The following is a 12,353-nucleotide window of genomic DNA, read 5'->3' on the forward strand; positions in this document are numbered from 1 at the left end:
CATTGTCCGTAGACACCTCCAAGGTCATGTGGCCGGCATGACTGAATGGAGCGCCGTTATCTTCCCACCGTAGCGGTACCTATTGATCTACTCACATTGGCATGTTTTCGAACTGCTAGGTTAGCAGAAGCTGGAGCTAACAGCGGCCGCTCATGCGGCACCCGGGGTTTGAACCTGGGATCTTTCAGTCTGCAAGTTCAGCAGCTCAGTGCTTTAACACACTTCGCCACCAGGGCTCCATGTATAGTCAATAGATAGATCCAATTTCTAACAAATTTATGCTAATTTATATAGCAGAGCCATAATAGCAGTTTCAAAAAATTCTATGTTAACACTAGTAATCCTGTAAAATTAAAATATGTAAATTTTTAATTGGGTTAATACTAAACTGATTTCTGGTGTGCCTTATAGGGCTAAACCAGTTGTTCATCCCTTGTATAATACACTAACACCAAAAATAGACTGAAAAGCCATAGAGAGCCTCATCTATAATTATAATTAGCAATGACTTTGCAAAGAACACTTTGAATGTCTGGGGTCTGGTTGGGGACTTCTAAGACCAAGACTGAAGCTACCATCACAAAATGCAATCTGGAAATTGCATTATGGGACCCAGAGAGAGGGGCAAGGCATGCAAGCCTTGGCAAGAAAAGTGTTTAAGGAGAAGAAGAAAAACAATGAACTGAACTGAGAATCTTGGGTTTCCTGCTGATAAGCTTGCATAACCAAAGACAATGGACTAATTAAATTGCAGAATTTGAACAGAACAACCCATCAGTTCCATGAATGATAAAGTCGTACGTGGCCAAAGATGGAACTGAAAGTGACCACCAAACAATGGAATGACGGATGAAAAAATCCCGTATAAGGAAGACCCTTCCAAACAGAGTGTATACCAGACCTTCAGCGACTGAGCATCTGTCCACCCACCTTTCTACTCACAGCAGACCTCAATGGAAAAGGGGTGGTGAGTGTGTATGCTGAATGAATGGCTTTTGAATGAATGTTTGTCTGTGTAACCAATATAAACTCAATACTCGTGTCTGTATGTTTACTTGCTTTTCGGCAAGTATATGAAACACCCTATCCCACTGAAAACAGATCAAATAACATTTTAGGGTTACAAATGCAACTTTTTTTTACATGGAAATAAATGTTGGATTAGTTGTATTGCTTTCTGATTATTCTGAAAATAAGGATACCAGAAAACTGTTTGGTAACAGTTTGGTAACAGAAAAGAGTATCAGATTAAGTTGAGTAAATAGCTTTTTGCTCTTTCAGCTTTATGCTCATTTTTCCTTTTTGTTTAACATGTAGTATTCTAAATAACAAGTAATGCTAATAAATAAGAACTGGTTTATGTAGTAAAAACATGATCTAGATCTAGAATTGTTTAGGACAATAGTGTTGTGTAATAACCATTAAAGGAAAAAAGTAATGTAGAACTGAAAGATATTATTTATATACAGGCTTAAATGACAGCATATACCACAGACTTTTATATAATGGGGAATTATTCTACGATATGTGGTCTATTGTTAGTTCTAACCAGAGTAGATGCAGTGAATGAATGGAAATGTGTTGCTTTATCAAGTTCTCACTGAGTCAGTCTAGCTGATACTAACAATTAGATTTCCACCTACAGTGCTCTGTGATTGAAAATATAAGCCTTTATGAAACAGCTACCCAATTCCAAGGTTAGGCAGTTAGACTTGTTACCAGTTGAATGGGATTTGTTTGCTACTTGACACATCTAAGTTTAGTGTAGTCTTGCGAGTTGACATATTCAAGTTAATATGGTGAAGCAATGACATGAATTAAAAAATGAAATAGAGCAGCAAGCAGCTCCTCCTTGAAGCAAGGGAAATTAATGTCAAATATAAATCTATATAATAAGTGACTGCATTCTTGGAATGTGAATTCTTATCTAATCAAAACAGCACTATATTATTCACACCCTAGAGGAAGATTTTACCGGGCTAGGCAGAAAACATTATATTTGTATACATCCATATTGTTTTATATTTATTGTTACTTGCCTTGAGTCCCTATACTGGGACAAAGGTGGGATATCAAAATAAAGTAAATTAAAAATATTTTATGTTTTTTATTTATTGTGTCAGAAGCGAGTTGGGAATACAGTTCATAGTATAGAAAACCCACAAAGTTAAAACTTGGCATTATACTAAATGTCCTTTGACCATAAGCTGGCCAAAGGGTGCTTCTGGTGTCACTGTAAGTAGGTCCCCCATTGTGCATGTGGCAGAGCTCAGACTGCATTGTAGTAAGTGGTCTGTGGTTTGCTCTTCTCCACACTCGCATGTCATGGACTCCACTTTGTGGCCCCATTTCTTAAGGTTGGCTCTGCATCTCATGGTGCCAGAGCGCAGTCTGTTCAGTGCCTTCCAAGTCGCACAATCATCTGTGTGTCTGAGGGGAAGTTTCTCATCCAGTATCAGCCACTGATTGAGGTTTTGGGTTCTAGCCTGCCACTTTTGGACTCTTGCTTGATGAGGTGTTCTTAGGAAGCTATTTCTTGATTTAAGGTGTTGGCTTGCTGGCTGATAACCAAAGAGAGGATTGACCATAGATGTCAATGCCTTGGTCCTTTCATTACAGGCTGCTACTTCCTGGCAGATGTTAGGTTGTACAATACTGGCTAAACAGTATAATTTCTCCAGTGGTGTAGGGCGTAGACATCCTGTGATAATGTGGCATGTCTCATTAAGAGCCACATCCACTGTTTTAATGTAGTGAGATGAATTCCACACTGGGCATGCGTATTCAGCAGCAGAGCAACAAAACGCAAGGGCAAATGTCTTCATTGTGTCTGGTTGTGATCCCCAGATTGTGCCAGTCAGCTTTCGTATATTATTTCTAGCACTCACTTTTTGCTTGATTTTCAAGCAGTGCTTCTTATAAGACAGAGCACGGTCCAGAGTAACGGGTATTTTGGTGTGTTACAATGCTCCAGTGGGATTCCTTCCCAGTTAATCCTCAGAGCTCGGGATGCTTGTCTGTTCTTAAGATGAAAAGCACATGTCTGTGTTTTAGGTGGATTAGGAATCAGCTGGTTTTCCCTGTAATAAGTAGTACGAGTACCTAAGCTTTGGAGAGCTTCTGTTCAACCATTTCTACCATTCATTCTATCAGCACCACCATTTCCCGCTAGCTAGCCATAGCCCGAAGTTATTTCAAGTCACTGATACCTTATAAGTCAACAGTAAAGGGGAATTTTATCAACCAGCCCCACTTTGACCGTCAACTTAGTACGGAAACTGGGCTTGGCTTGGCGCTGCTGGCTTCTCTGCCAAAGCTCAACTTTCAACTCTGTTCCTCCTGGGCTTTAGTGGGGATTTTTATTTTTTATTTTCAGATTTTATTCTATTTATTTATTTATTTACTTATTTTGTGGAGGCTTCCCTTAATTTTCCTGCTGGCTCACGTTTATCACTGAAGACCGAGTTTAGCGAAATATACTATTTAATTGATGAGTCTCCACAATAATAATTGTAATTGGTTTTAAATGTTATGAATGCTTAATATTTATTTATATCTTATTTCTGGACATTATTATGCTTTGGGTGATTTTTTGTCTTTTATTTTATGTTTCAGTGTGCTTTGATTTGTATGGTGTATTCAGGGCCGTAGCCAGAAAAAAAAATTCAGGAGAGGTTTTAAAAATTTCGGGGGGGGGGGTTGAACCCCTAGCACCCCCTCCCTCGGCTACAGACCTGTCAATATCAGCTTGAGATAGTGCCTGGAGGGTCTCTTAATGTTTTGCGTCTCATAGACTTAGCATGTGGATTTGGTTAACCAGCTAAAATTCATGAGTAAACCAGGTTTTTTTTTAACCTGAAAATTTGGGGGGGGGGGGTTGAACCCCTAATCCCCAACCCCTCGCTACAGGCCTGGGTGTATTATATTTATACTGTGCATTTGCAATGTGGCACTGAAGTGACCAAACTGTAAGCTGCTCTGAGTCCCCTTCGGGATGAGAAGAGCAGGATAGAAAGAAATATAGTAAATAAATAAATACATTCCATGGTCCCTGCTAGAGTGGTGATGGCACAATCGTCAACATAGATGAAACTCTCTGTCCCTTCTGGCAGCGGCTGATCATTTGTGTTCCCCTGAGGCAGGCCATTCTTCTTTTTTTACCATTATTTATTTTTTAAAAAATAAATACAACTAAAGCTTTAAAATGTGTACACACATAAATACACACTTAAGGATTGGGCATAGAAAGCATGTTGTAGGGGGATGTGAATGGTTGAATGAAATAATAGTTCCCTCGATTTATTTACAGTATTTATCGTGTCAGAAGCAAACCGAGGGTATAAGTTGTAATGTATTTGAAAACACGAAGTTTTTTAAACAAACAAACAACAACAACTTGGCATTATATTTGCCCAGTAGCTGGCCATTTGGAGTGCCTCTGGTGTTGCTGTAAGAAAGTCCTCCATTCTGCATGTGCTCAGACTGCATTGTAATAGGTGGTCTGTGGTTTGCTCTTCTCCACACTTGCATGTAGTGGAGTCCAATTTGTGGCCCTATTTCTTAAGGTTGGCTCTGCATCTCGTGGTGCCAAGCGCAGTCTGTTCTAAGTCGTCCAGTCTCCTGTGTGCCCAGGAGGGAGTCTCTCATCCAGCATCAGCCACTGATTGAGGTTCTGGGTTCTAGCCTGCCCAGTTCTGTTCAATATCTTTATTAATGACGTAGATGAAGGGTTAGAAGGCATGATCTTCAAGTTTGCAGACAACACCAAATTGGGAGGGTTAGCCAACACTCCAGAAAACAGGAGCAGAATTCACAACGATCCTAACAGATTAGAGAGATGGGCTGAAACTAACAAAATGAAGTTCAACAGGGACAAATGCAAGATACTCCACTTAGGCAGAAAAAAATTAAATGCAGAGATACCGAATGGAGGACGATGCCTGGCTCGACAGCAGTATGTTGAAAAGGATCTTGGGAGTCCTTGTGGACAAGTCAGTCATGAGCTTACAATGCAATGCTGCGTCTTTAAAAGCCAATGGGATTTTGGCCTGCATAAATAGGAGTATAGTATCTAGATCCAGGGAAGTCATGCTACCCCTCTATTCTGCCTTGGTCAGACCACACCTGGAATCACAGTGTCCAATTCTGGGCACCGCAATTGAAGAGAGATGTTGACAAGCTGGAAAGTGTCCAGAGGGCGACTAAAATGATCAAGGGTCTGGAGAACAAGCCCTATGAGGAGTGGCTTAAAGAGCTGGCCATGTTTAGCCTGCAGAAGAGAAGGCTGAGAGGAGACATGATAGCCATGTATAAATACGTGAGAGGAAGTCATAGGGAAGAGGGAGCAAGCTTGTTTTCTGCTGCCCTGGAGATTAGGATGCAAAACGGCTTCAAACTACAGGAAAAGAGATTCCACCTGAACATTAGGAGGAACTTCCTCACTGTGAGAGCTGTTCAGCAGTGGAACTCTCTGCCCCGGACTGTGGTGGAGGCTCCTTCTTTGGAGGTTTTTAAGCAGAAGCTGGATGGCCATCTGTCGGGGATGCTTTGAACGCCATTTTCCTGCTTCTTGGCAGAAGGTTGGACTGGATGGTCCGTGAGGTCTCTTACAACTCTATGATTCTGATTAAACACTTCTGGCCTCAAGCATGTGGGCGAAGCGATGCCCCCCTTGTGTTAAGCCGGGAGAAAGACATCCCCGCTGAGGAGACATGGCAGGAATATCTGCCGCCTCTGGCCACCCCCGGAGCGCTTTTTTTCCTTCCTTCCTTCCTTCCTCCTGGGGCGAAAGGGAGGCCGGCGAAACAGGTTCCTCAGAGGAGTGAGTAACTATAACTACGCAAATGTTGGCTGCGCTTGAATGAGGCGAAACCGCGCCTTCAACAGGAAGAGGCCGCTGCCGGGAAACAAACGCCGCCTGGCCTCGCCGAGGGACTGCCTCTCTGCTCTTCCTCCTTCCAGGTAGGGGGAAAGTGGGGTCTTCATGGGGAGGGGAAGGGGCTTCAGAAGGGAGAGGGAGAGGCCCCTTCCCCGCTCTCGGCGCTTGTGGTTTGTTCTTCCTGAGGGCAGAAAAGCCGCGCCTCGCCTCGCCTCCCCTCTGAGGCGCACCTGCTGCTCCTGCCAGTCAGTTCAAGGCAGCCTCCATTGAGGGATGCGTTGAGGAGAAGGCGAGCATCTACACTATCGAATTAATGCGCTCTGGCAACACTTTCACTACTGCTGTTGCATGCTAAGGACTCGAGGGAATTATAGGATGGTGAGGCACCAGCAGCCTTTGACAGAGAAGGCTAAAGACCCCGTGAAACTACAACTCTCACGATCCCCATAGCACTGAGCCCTAACAGTCGGGCATGGGCAAATTTCGGCCTTCCCTCCAAGTGTTTTGGACTTCAACTCCCACAATTCCTTGTTGAAGTCTAAAACATGGAGAGCCAAAGTTTGCCCATGCCTGGGGTGTAGCCAGGGCTCAGTGCTATAGGGATCATGAGAGTTGTAGTTTCACGAAATTTTCAGGGTTTAAAAGAAAATCATGGTTTACTCCTGTATTTTAACTAATTAACCAAATCCCCATGCGTGTCCCCTGAAGTTTATCTGTCTTGAGTGTCTACTGAAGTTTATCTGTCTTGAGTGTCTACTGAAGTTTATCGATGGAGCTGATTTCCAAATTATTTTGCGTTATGGGCACTGCTGGGTACCTAAGCTAGTAGTAAATAAAAAAAGTAATGTTAAGATGTGGTCCTCAGAGTTTTTTACCATAGAAAGAGCAGGATGAACCTTGATCATCTGTAATGATAGCACTATTATTTTAGTACTGAGGGAAAGATGTAGTCTAGCCTTCAGAAGGAAAGTAAAAACCTGGCTGTGGGGTCAGGCTTTCAGAGAATACCTAGTGAAGTGCAATTATAGATTTGGAATTTATGCAATGACTATGGAATGGCCTTAGACTACAATTTTTGGGTGTCGTGATTTTAATATTGAATGCAATTTTTATATGTTAAATAAGTATTAATTTTAATTCAATTTATTTTAAGCCCAATGTTTTGAATGTGTTTTAATACATTCAATAATTGCCATATGTAAGCCTCCTTGAGTCCCCCTCGTGGTAGTGAAAGGCAGGGTATAAACAGGGTAAATAAACAACTCTTCATGATTTGCTTAAAAAAAAGCTGGACTTGCTGACCGAAAGGTCAGCGGTTTGAATCTGGGGAACAAGGTGAGCTCCCGCTGTTAGCCCCAGCTTCTGCCAACCTAGCAGTTTGAAAATATGCAAATGTTAGTAGATCAATAGGTGCTGCTAATGCGGGAGATAACGGCACTCCATATGGTTATGCTGGCCTAAGAAATGTCTATGGACAACGGTGGCTCTTCAGCTTAGAAATGGAGATAAGCACCAACCCCCAGAGTCGGACACAACTAGACTTAATGTCAAGGGGAAACTTTTACCTTTACTATTATTATTATATTTATTTATACCCTGCTTTATCTCCCCCGCAGGGGACTCAAAGCAGCTTAACATAAAAGCATCAGCGTAGCAATTTAAAATATACAAATATACAAACAGGATTAAATATATATAGTATTTTTAAAAATTCCCAGTTAAAAATCATTAATAAAACACATTCAGAGTTAAAAACCGCAGCACCCCCTGAATTGATCTTATACACCATCATCTTTAAAAACCTGCTTGAATAAGAAGGTTTTAGCCTGTCGCTGGAAGGACAGCAGGGAGGGGGCCATCCCTCATTCAAAATGCTTGGTATCAGAAGTCTTTTGGATTTTGAAATACCCATATTTGCATGTATGTAATATTGAGATATCCTAGAGATGGGACCAAACATGAAATTCATTGATGTTTCACATAGACCTTGTGCACATTGCTGAGGTTAGTTCTACACATAAACCAATTTTATGTACATTGAATCATCAGAAAGCAAAGGTGTCACTATCTCAATCAGTCATTGGGAGGATTTTTGATTTTGGAGTATTTTGGAATTCTAGACAAGAGATGTTCAACCTGTACTAAATCTGACTTATTAAAACCCAGCACCAATGGAAACAATAGTGTGCGCTTGTAGACATACAGATGAAACGAAGTTATTTGAAGTGTCACTGACTGGGTAATAAATAATAAAAGTTCTGACCAGAGCACATGTGCATTAGGAGATTCAAAAGTATAAATTAGCAAAGAGTTTTAGCCTTGTAGACATATTGAAAATATGTGTGTAAGCTACATCTGGGCTTACAAAAATGTTTTTGCTGCAATATCTAACTACAGAGATATTTTTTTTATAATAAATACATTTCTGCTTCAATATTTTACAGTCAGCAATTTTGGTGACATTTCCTTTGACGATGTTAACCGGTGCAGTCTGCCTCTCCTAGTGACGCTACTTTGCGTCATCATTTCTTTCTCTCATTGTAATTTAGGGCACATACTAATACCATTTAACCCTGGTTTAGCCTCTAAAGGTGCAGTCCATCACTGGGAGCATGATTTATTTCAGTGAGTGGGGCTTATTTTTCAGTAGGCATGCATGAGAGTGCACTGTAAATCCGTAATCCATTTTAAAAACTAGTTTCCTTAAAAAGAAACCCTTAAAATAAAAAATAAAAAAAATAAAACCGCCTGCACTTTCTGTGAATCAATTGGGAGAAAGGCATGCTGATCTACTTTTGTGAAATTACCTCCATAGGAAAGTTCAACTGCAAATTATAAATTTCTCCAAACGTTGACTTTATAGTTGCTTTTCATTACTGTTGTTGTTCAGCTTGTAGTTCACCATATTTTACACATTGTGTACTGTAGACAAGGAAAAAATGCTATACTGTATACAAAAAATAAAGTTTTTTAATGGTACTGCACTGTTTTAAAATTTGTGTGTTTTTTTTTTAATTTCAGTGTTGGTTTAATACTGTTTTAATCATAGTTTTTTGTATAGTTTTGCTAAGTATGTTTTAATTATTCCAATCTGGACAAAGGCAGGGCACACATAAAGGGGTGGATGTATGTTATAAGTAAACAGGTTTAATGCATTGGCCACTTCAGTCAGCAGACATTTGAATGCTGTTAGAATGAGAAAAGGACTCATACTTTATTTTTACAGTTTTATCATTAAGATTCCTATTTCAATGCAAGTTATTTCTAAGATATTTTGTTTCCAGTTAGCAGCATCAGATGAGGGATTTCTTTTTTCATTTGGACATTTGCAAATCATCCAAGAAATTATTTCTGATATAGCCTGGATTAAAAGAACAAATCCCATTGAAGTTAATGAGCTTGTTCATGAACAAACCTCCATAGTTGAATCTTTATGTCAGATGATAATCGTATTTAATGCATTGTGAAAATTTGCAATGCTGTCTTTCAAATATAGCTTAACCTCTTGGCTGGCAAACGTTATCCTCATTAGTATCTGGGATGAATACAAACATCTGTTTTTCAGATATGCTTTATTGGGGTTGATGCCTCCAAATCCTCTTTTTTGAATGTACTCAGTAATATGTTTGACATGCTGTGATGTTCTGAAGCCAGACATGCTGCCCGTTACAGAGACTACCAGCTCACAGAAATGATTTTATACACATCATTGGATGGTCTTCCTGCCTATCTGGCTAGTATGCAATTCTTTCTTGTGTTAGGAATTCCATACAGCAGTGTTGTCATATTTGCTTCTAACTAACTGCTGAATATTAAATCAAGGTGCATAGAAATAGTTTTGTTCGAATTAGGATTAACAGCTGGATTAATGTCTCAAAAACCTTTTAGCAACTGGTTCTTGCACTGTATGTCCCTTGCTGTTCAAACCCCTTTCAATTTCACAAGGAAAATGTCATGCTATCAAATGCAGAGAAGACTCATAATAAAGGCTGTGATAATGTTTGTATAACATACCTATCTAGATTTGGTGTTACCACTTCTTTTCTGAAAATATTCCTATGTCTTTACCATCTAAAATGGACAAACATTCTGCAGGTCAAAGTTTTCATCTCATTCATTTTTGTGCAACCTTTACTTACAGTGTTTTATTTTTGTTCTTCATTGGTACAGTTTATCTCAGAACAGGTATATTGAGAAATGTACCAAAACCTACTATGTGATTTATCCCCTCTTATTCTTCCATGTTAAGATCTCTAGCATATTATATAGGCTGCTCTACATGTTGAAATATAGAGAAATAAACAACAATCTGAAAAGACATACTTCTATAATAAATGTAAAAATATCAGCTTCAGTATATTTATATATTACCTAAGAATGTTAGGTTCATCACCTAACTGATGTTACTTTGTGATTATTAATGTTTTAATGCTTTTTACAAAAGATATGCCTCTTCAGAATGATTGATGCCTATATATGGTATGAAAGGACAAAGATAGAGAGAATTTTTTGAATCACTATATAAGAGCCGGCTTGATAAAAACATGGAATAGATACAAATCAGGACTTTATAGACAGACCCCCCCCCCCCCCTTTATGGTTATCCCCTCTGGAAGCTTTCCAAAGAAGAGAACTGGGCTGGCAAAGCTGGCCCATATATGATGACCTATTGATAAAATAAAAAGATAAAGTAGACCTAAAAGAGGAAAAAGACATTAAACTTAAGTTTCCAAACTGCTCGTGGTTTCAATATAGGCAGGTATTCGAACTTTTTAAGAAAGACAGGGAGCTGGGCTTTGCAGATAAAAACGGCTTTTGGGACAGTATAATGAAAACGGAGATAAAATTGATTACTAAAATTTTCAAAAAAAACTTACTAGAGTGGGTAACAGAGAAAGAACAAACAAAAGACTCTATCGTGAAATGGGCCCAGAATGTTGGCCATCCAATCAAATTGAGACACTGGGAAAAAGCATGGAACCAAAGGCTTAAGAACACTTATTCATATGATTTGAAAGAAAACTGGCTCAAGATGCAATATAGATGGTATATAACTCCATATAAAATTTCTAAATGCTACAAGAATGCATCCAACAGATGTTGGAAAAGCGAACAACAGACGGGAACTTTTTTTCACACCTGGTGGTCTTGTCCGAAAGTACAACAGTTCTGGAAAATGATAAATAAAGCTATACAATCTATTCTAAAAATAAAAATTCAAAGAGAGCCTGAATTCTTTCTGCTGGGTATGTTAGATATAAAAAATGACAAAAGTAAAGAAATTTTGTTTAATTTTTTGGTTACAGCAGCAAGGATGGTCTATGCCAGGGTGTGGAGGCAGAAAGTATTACCGAAAAAAGAGGACTTTTTTATATTATTATTCTTATTATTATTTTTATTCATTTTTCTCTTTTTTTCTTTCGACTTTGATAACAATGTTTTGTTTTTGTCTTTTAAGAAAAACTTCAATAAAAACATATTTTTTAAACAAAGAATGATTGATGCCATCAAGGAGGACATTGTTCCATGCGAAAAAGTTTTTTACTGAACACTTGGAACAAATATCTGAAATATTTGAATAATTGAAATCTGAAACTGGTTCTTAAGTAAATGGCTGAACTTCCAGCTGGGATTCGTTTGATCACTTCATTTACAAGAGATCAATGGTAAGTTATAATCCATCTTTTCAAATGTTTTTGAAGTAGAATGTTCACCAGTGGAGTGGGCCCTTGATATCCTCTGGGGTTTGGTTCCAGGACTCCCTGTGGATAACAAAATCCATGGATTCTCAAGTCCCATTATATATAGCGGTATAGTAAAATGATACTCCTTGTAGTATTTCTATTACCATCTTCATTTATTTATTTCTTTATTGCCCGCCTCTCATTGTAGCTCGAGGTAGTGTACAACATGGTAAACAGACACACTATTAAAATACATGTAACAAATATCCACAGGTAAACCACAGATCAAAATTATCAATAAAAATTTAGGTTAAAATTCACAAGTTAAAATTAACTTGATCAGCCTGCTAGAAGAGATGCGTCTTCAGTTGTGTTTTAATTTCTAACAACTGATGTAGCTGTGTAATATGCTCACACCTGAATATTCCTGTAAGTAGTAACTAGTCTGACTGGCGTGTCTTGAACTCATTAGAGCTTCTGAATTTGGTATAGAGGTAGCTCAATGTAAAGCAGAAGTCCAACCTTGAGGTTACCAGTGCTTGCACTACCATCTATAGGTCCTCCAGTTCTAGGAATATAATTTCTTGGGGATAGAATAGCACCCTATGGGATGCTATATTACAGTCCCTTTTTTGAGGAGCAGGTATCCCCAAACATCACCATCTGGAACCTGTCTGAGAGAGAAGACTGGAACCACTGCAACACAGTGCCTCCAATCCCCCCCCCCCCACCAGCGATCCAGAAGGATACCATGGTCAAGAGTGCCAAAAGTCACTGAGAGATCTAAAAGC

General features: G+C 39.2%; 1 protein-coding gene across 2 annotated transcripts in view; it reads left to right on the top strand.

The window, feature by feature from the left end:
• The first annotated feature begins 796 nt into the window (after positions 1-796).
• The window catches only part of slc37a1 (solute carrier family 37 member 1), a 53,371-nt gene continuing 41,814 nt past the window's right edge, over positions 797-12,353 (top strand). Inside the window, exons 1-2 of one of the 2 annotated variants that reach the window (XM_062975149.1) lie at positions 797-967; positions 11,337-11,544. In XM_062975149.1, the coding sequence (XP_062831219.1) occupies positions 11,489-11,544 (56 nt within the window). In that variant the 5' untranslated portion in view covers positions 797-967; positions 11,337-11,488. Of the gene's footprint in view, positions 968-5,179; positions 5,962-11,336; positions 11,545-12,353 lie in introns of those variants that run through there. The other variant, XM_008107469.3, reaches the window with a different exon arrangement.

This window comes from Anolis carolinensis, chromosome 3 (assembly GCF_035594765.1).
Source record: "Anolis carolinensis isolate JA03-04 chromosome 3, rAnoCar3.1.pri, whole genome shotgun sequence".
NCBI lineage: Eukaryota > Metazoa > Chordata > Lepidosauria > Squamata > Dactyloidae > Anolis > Anolis carolinensis.